Source organism: Onychomys torridus, chromosome 1 (assembly GCF_903995425.1).
Source record: "Onychomys torridus chromosome 1, mOncTor1.1, whole genome shotgun sequence".
Taxonomy (NCBI): domain Eukaryota; kingdom Metazoa; phylum Chordata; class Mammalia; order Rodentia; family Cricetidae; genus Onychomys; species Onychomys torridus.
The window spans coordinates 83,523,031-83,530,395 of NC_050443.1; the positions used below are offsets into that span (position 1 = coordinate 83,523,031).

A 7,365-nucleotide genomic window follows, 5' to 3' on the forward strand; every position below is an offset into this window, starting at 1 on the left:
CTGATTATACTAATAAATCTTAAGGGCATAATATGCAATATTCTCGAAAAATCTGTATAGCATCTTAATATTATCTTCCACATCACTTAAGATAATTATTTTTGAAACAAGGTCTTACCTTTGTGATCCTGGCTAGACTAGAACTTGCTCTATAGACCAGGCTGGCCATAAACTCTGAGAGCTCTGCTCACCTGTTTTCTGAGTATTGAGATTAAAGGTATGGACCATCACGTTCAGTGAAAATAAATTTCTTGAAAAACCGCAAGTCATGTTATCTAATACTTTTCTCAAAGTCATTAACCTGGCTTGGACATTACTAAACACTCAATGAGTAATACAATTAATTAAAATGGACATGTGAAACCACTTATGAATAAAGGAAAATGTAATTGTGTATGAGTCTGAGATACTTTTATGTATATTAAAAAATTGTATCCCCTTGGCAGAAAGAACATCTGTGAAATGATATTAATTATGGCTTTTAATGCAGATATTTTATCTTTCTCATGTGTATACACAGTCACACACATGCACGTGTACTGATTGATATATGAATATGAAAATATTTAGCTGTTTATGAGCATCATAGATGTAGTAAGAATGGAAATCCCCCACTCTTACTCCTTCTATGCAGAATGTGTTGATCCTCATACAGGTATTTTTAACTCTAAAGTTTGTAAATATAACATTGGATTTTCCCTTTAAGGCTAAGTCATTTCAAATGTGCAACTATCAAGGGACTGAGATGTTAAGGGATACACACACACATATATAGCAGCATCAGAACGTTTTTGACCAAGACCCTCTTCTTGGACCAGGCTGCACTCAGCTCACTGTTTTCATATCCAGGAAGTAGGCATTACACAGGGTAAGGCGGGAGGGGAGATAGTGCCAACATGCTTTTGTTGTTAGGAGTAGACACATTGAAAGAGGCTTTGAGCAAATACTAATTGATTAGAACATTCATTCCCATAACTATAGATTAGATTTCAATCATTCATCTAAAAGACATTAAGTTGCTTTTTCTTGTGAAATGTGTATTTCCTAATTTCTAAGATGATAATTCAGTGTAGCCTTTCAAAGGGAATATGAATATTAATGTTTTCCCTGACCAAAGGGAATCACTGGAAATGGCACCAGTCATGTTGCATTACCACAGGACAAGAAGCAGCAGCTGGAAATGAGTTCTTCATATGTTCACTGCTTTTCAGAAAGAGAATATAATTAACTTTCCTTAGGTCCAAAGGGAAGTAGTTATCATGTTTCAAAAAATACTTTAGATGTCTAAGTAGTCCAGATTAACTCACTACCATGTTGAGAGAAGATGTGTTTCAAGTTTCAGGGCAGGCAAGTAAGGATACAAACTGACCATCTGTGGGGCTTGGGGTAAGGGTAAACAGTAGATCTTTGCAAAGTTATCTCTTTATAAATGATGATATTTATGTTTAAACCTATCGCATCAATAGATCTTTGTACACATAGAGTAATGACTTTTTCTTTCAGAAAAGTAATCTAGTATTGAAAACATTTTATATGTGTTGACAATGTATAAATAATTTCATAGTTAACACTCTGTTATTTGTTATCATAATGAATCTTTTATTCAGAGATTTGAAATCATATTGAAAAGACTAAAATTACTTGTATATCATTAAACCCCATACTACTTATTACATTTATATCTGCACCTATAAGGGAAACACAATAGAAATAAACAGGACAGTTATCTTACATGCTAAGTAATAATCACTTCAGAATACAGCACATTGCCTTTTCAGTATATAATTCCCTTTCCCAGCTTAGGGGTATTTACATTCCCCCCAGTTTTCCTATTTGTCACTGTCTTATGAAAACTTAAAAAATCTATCTGTTTATACTTTGGGAAGGAGAAAGAAATAGAGATTACTTTCTTTGGGGCAATTAAAAATTTTGTATTTAGTTATTTTATGTTATGTGTATGAGTTTTTTGCACACACATATATGTTTGTGTACCATGTGTGTGCCCAGATTCCCTGGAACTGGAGTTATGGATGGTTATGAGCCATTGTGAAGGTGCTAGAAACGAACCCAGGGTTCTCTACAGGAGCAGCAAGCACTCTTAACTACCGAGCCATCTCCCCAGCCCATCTTATGACAATTTTATAGGCAAGAAGCAGATCTGTTACACTGTTTTATTATGCGGATTGTTTCATTTCCATAACTAAAAATTAGGTTTAAAGATAAAATTGATTTACACTGTTAGCTGCTAATATTCTTGCTCTGTTACATTGTGGAGAAAAGAAAGAAAAAATGGTGGGCAGGTAACATAACGAAAGTTAATTGTATTTCTTGTCTACAAAATGTATTCATTCTGATAATAAGGTTATTTTTAGTACAAAATGCTTTCTATATGCATGTTATATTTTAACTATTCAAGTAAATTTCAAAGTGTGTCTTTGTTGCACAGCAATCAAAGTACATGTGTTTGTATACATGTGTAGACATACATATTTTTAGTTTTCTTTTTAAAAGCTTTGCTTTTTTATTTTATTATTTTGTTTTGTGTAGGTTACATGTATGCCTACGTCTATGTCTATGCACCATGTGCTGCAGTGCCTGTGGAGGCCAGAAGAGGGCATTAAATCTCCTGGAACTGGAGTTTCAGGTGGTTGTGAGTCATGTGGGTGCTGGGGATCAAACCCATGTTCTCTAGAAGTGCTCTCAGCCACTGAGCTATCTCTCTAGCTCTGAGTTCTTGGTTTTCTTAATGAATATTTTTTGGAAAGAAAAAAATTAAATGTAATGTTGAATACAAACCAATGAGATCAGATGCTTCTGTAGTGGTACATTCGTGAAATAAAAATCCATAAGCCTGACAGAAGGAACGTGGTGTCAATTTTTAAGTAAAAGGAAAGACTTTTTATGTCAATAATCAGCATTAATTTCTTTGTCTACAGTGCAAATTGTATAACTGTGTACAGACTGTGGATTATTAACAAAGTGGATACCAGCAGGGACTCAGAATCAGCTCACAGACTGAATTAATTAGGTTCTCCATAGTTTTATTTTACATTGTGGTTTAACAGATCGAGGAAGGCATTTTCAGCATGTCCTATTATTTTTCTTGTGGAAAACTGTGTTGAACATAGAGATAAAGCAATTTGACAGCACCAGCATTAATTATCTCGTACTTGGTCTTAGCTGCAGGACTGAGAAGTGGTAGATGTAATTACTCTGTTTGGTTGATTTTTTCCCCCTTTAACCATGGGAGTCCCAGGGATCAAACTCAGGTTGCCAGGCTTCTTCCTGGACAAGTTCCTTTATCTGCTGAGTCCTCTCACCAGTTCTTCTATTAGATTTTAAAGAATTGATGGGATAGCACAGTACAAAATATTTGTTTCTCTTGGTGTTTTTTCTACTACTATAGGACTTCCTCACTATTTCTCTATTTTATAACAGAAAATTTTTTGAAATTTTTATTTATTCCTATTTATAAAGTATACTTAAATTTTTTTATGTCTGCTGGTAGAGATCCTCATGTTTTCAATGAAATTATATATGGACAACAATTTAATAGTCTTTAAATTTTTAGTATATTACTTTCCTTTGTTGATTTCTCAGTTCATTAATCATTCATTTGTTAACATTTGTTGACATCAGTAGGACTATAATACCTTGTTTGATTCTGAAAATATAAACATGAATTAAATATGTCCATTGAAAGTTGTTTTATTTTATGGATGTTTGAGTAAAATAATGGATTTTCATACTCCTGTGATAGTAAAATGGCAAAGCAGGTGGATTCCCATAATAAATATATTCTTACCTCAAGCGTGTCATTTTTCTAATTCCATTTTATAGCAACCTTTAAGGCTAGTTATTTACCTTCTCAAAGAAAAGAGATGAGTTTTGCTGAGGAAGGTAAATCTGTAAGCAGATTTGATGGGGTGGTAGGGGTGAGAGCACCTCAGAGAACAGAGGGTTGCTGGAACATAAACTTTAAAATAGCAAGCAGGAAATAATTAACCTAAGAGAATGGGGCGAGCAAAGACTAGTCGTGACTCAGGTATAAGGCCATTTGTCTTTTTCCTCTGTGAAAGCAATCATCATCATCTCCAGATTATGATGCACTTGACATTTCTACCAAATCCTGTACGGTTTTAAGGTTTTATTATGATTCAGGAAGAGGTCTTAGAGACCACCCTTTTAAGCATGCTTGTCTTATATTATTTTTCTTGTTGCAGAAAAAGTTACCTTGAGCCATGTCTAATGACACTCCAGTGAAAAATGGGGAAGAGGTAGGAAAAGTGATCAGGGAGAAATCTGATACATCAAGTTTTCCCATCACCCTACACATTAAATAGCCTCTTGTGATGTCTGGAACTTTAGTCTAAAGAGGAATTTTAACAAATGCTACAGGATCATTCATATTAGATCTGACAAGGATGAAGGTGAACTTTCCTAAAGAATAGAGGGTTGAATTTAACATTGGTTCTTCAGTGTGAGATTCCCAGTAGGAGTATGTAATACCAGTATGGCTGCAGCCATACCCACTTTTCTAAAGTATACCCCCCACACACACACATATGTTCTGAAACAAAGACATTTTTATACATATTTTTCAATTGTGCTCCATGAATTATAGTATGTTTGCATGAACTGTTCCAAGAACCAAAATAGTTGTCACAGATAGGGTAAGCTACTTAGAAACAATCAACAGAATTTAGACACCACAGGCCTTTAAATTATATTACATTTTAAGTGTGTGTCTAGCTTTAGAGAGGACTTTAATGTTTTTCTAAATCAGTTTCCTTAGTATAAATAGGTCTAATCCTTTGTCTTTGCATGGTTTAATGATTTTAAAATTTAAAATATACATAATCTCATTCTAAATTAGCTATATGAATAAAGCATGCATATATGTCATAATGTAATTTCATATGCAAGAAGTCTCTGTGCTTCAAAGAATTTCATTCCAAATATATTAGCTTAATGAAGCAATTAGCACATTAGCAAAACTGGATTAAAAAGTAGGGATGTGATATCACATTCCTGTTATTTTTATTGCTTGCATGGCCTCTACAAGGGTGATGGTGAGCAAGGTTCTGATGGTCTGTTACATCCCATGTGTCTGTATTGACATAGAATAAATACAGTCTTTATTATGGAATTTGAAGGATGGCTTGTTGAGTTAACAAAGAGAAAGTTCCACCTACCAGAGATGAATTTATTTCATCACATATCTGACTAAACCAAGTGTCTGACTAATAAAAGTGGAAGGATGAGAATAGTGAAGTTGCCAGATCCTCCTAAATTTAAATATCTGTGTTAAACTCCTTTCTGATGTTACATTGCCAATCTAAACTAACAACATTAACCTTTTTCCTCTTAGCAAGAGATGTTCCAGGATCAGACCAATTCCAACAGCTCTAGGTTCCAAGTGTCAGAGTTTATTCTGATGGGATTTCCAGGCATCCACAGCTGGCAGCACTGGCTCTCCCTGCCATTGGCCCTGCTCTATGTCTTGGCTCTCATTGCCAACTTAGTTATCATTACCACAATCTACCAGGAAGTGTCACTACACCAGCCTATGTACCATTTCCTGGGCATACTTGCTGTAGTAGACATGGGCTTGGCGACCACCATCATGCCTAAGATTTTAGCCATCTTATGGTTCAATGCTAAGACTATCAGCCTCCCAGAGTGCTTTGCTCAGATGTATGCCATCCACTGCTTTGTTGCCATGGAGTCAGGTATCTTTGTCTGCATGGCTATAGATAGGTATGTAGCTATTTGCAGACCACTGAGATACCCTTCAATAGTTACTGAATCTTTTGTGATCAAAGCAACTTTGTTTATGCTAATCAGAAACTGTGGGACTCCCATGTCAGTTCCTGTGTTGGCTGCTCAGAGAAATTACTGTTCCCAGAATCAAATCGAGCACTGCCTCTGCTCTAACTTGGGGGTCACTAGCCTGTCCTGTGATGACAGGAAAATCAACAGCATCAACCAGCTGATCCTGGCTTGGGCAATTATGGGAGGTGACCTGGGTTTGATTATAATTTCATATGCTTTGATTCTTCGGTCTGTGCTGAAGCTGAACTCTGCAGAAGCTGCATCCAAGGCCTTAAGTACCTGCACCTCTCACCTCATCTTAATCCTTTTCTTCTACACTGTCATTGTTGTCCTTTCCATCACTCACAGTGCAGGAATGAAAATTCCCCTCATCCCGGTTCTGCTGAACGTGTTGCACAATGTTATTCCCCCTGCTCTGAACCCCATGGTGTATGCACTCAAGAACAAAGAACTCAGGCATGGCTTATACAGAGTGATTGGCCTGCAACTGAACAGTCACTACGAGTGAGAAAGTACTCCTTTTTAAATTTCTGCACAACTACCCTTTATATTCTCCAGTGATGATAAGTGGTAAAAAGTAAATGCTGTGGACACAATAGGAGGTTTGATTTAACATCAGGAATCAACTAAAATTCAGAACAACAATAACAACAAAAATCAAAGTATTATTGAAGTCTCTAGATGTGGAAAATCTTCAGCACAAAAAGTAACATAATGATGGTATTTTTGTTCAAGGACACAAAGGAAGGACTTGACGGATACACATATCAATAATTTGTCTATGTTCCTGGCTAGAACACATAGATAATTTTGAATATGTTGGCAGAGATCTTTGCCAATTACCCTTTTAAATTGGAAAGTTCATCTCTTTATTTAATTCAATTGGGGGGTGGGGACATGAGTTTTTTTCTACCATTTACTGCTTGTGTTTTTTTCAGGCAGCATCTTTTTTACTGAGAAAGAGTGGCTTGAACATAGATTTCCCTAAAAAGATATGTAAATAGCCCCCAAAACAATAGATAAAATGTTCTACATCATTATTAAAGTTATTAAACAGTAGGCATAATCCAATAAAACCACAACAGCTTACCAAATACAGCTTTTAAGAGGGGCATTCATAAATACACAAGAAGTCAGAGAGTACTTTCTTTTTCATGGCTATTGGGATCCTTTCATATTGTTGTTGCAATGTGAACAAAATTTTGTATTTGCTCAGGAAATTAAACAAATTTGATTGCCACAAAACACAGAAACTAAGTACTAAGTGTCAATAGACATTCATCATATTCCAAATGAAGGATTTGAACAAAAACTTGTGTGTGAATAATTTTTAGTATTTCTTGTTAAAAAGTAAACAGTGCATATACCTTTTAATTGCTGTTTTAATATGGATACATGAAATAAAGTTTATTCTGAGAAGGGGTTAAGGGAAAGGGGCCAGTGGGATGGCTTGGTGGATAGAGACAACACTTGCTGCCAAGCCTGAGGAAGTGAGTTTGATTACCAGGACCCACATGGCGGAAGAAGAGA

General features: G+C 35.6%; 1 protein-coding gene across 1 annotated transcript; it reads left to right on the forward strand.

The window, feature by feature from the left end:
* The first annotated feature begins 5,377 nt into the window (after window positions 1–5,377).
* LOC118576896 (putative olfactory receptor 56B2) lies at window positions 5,378–6,343 on the forward strand. Its single transcript, XM_036177009.1, has one exon. It carries the CDS (start codon window positions 5,378–5,380, stop codon window positions 6,341–6,343), a length of 966 nt encoding a protein of 321 aa, XP_036032902.1.
* The last annotated feature ends 1,022 nt before the right edge of the window (window positions 6,344–7,365 follow it).

Coding starts and splice junctions, on each gene's coding strand:
- LOC118576896 (XM_036177009.1), top strand. CDS start 5,378: ATGTTCCAGGATCAGACCAATTCCAACAGCTCTAGGTTCCAAGTGTCA.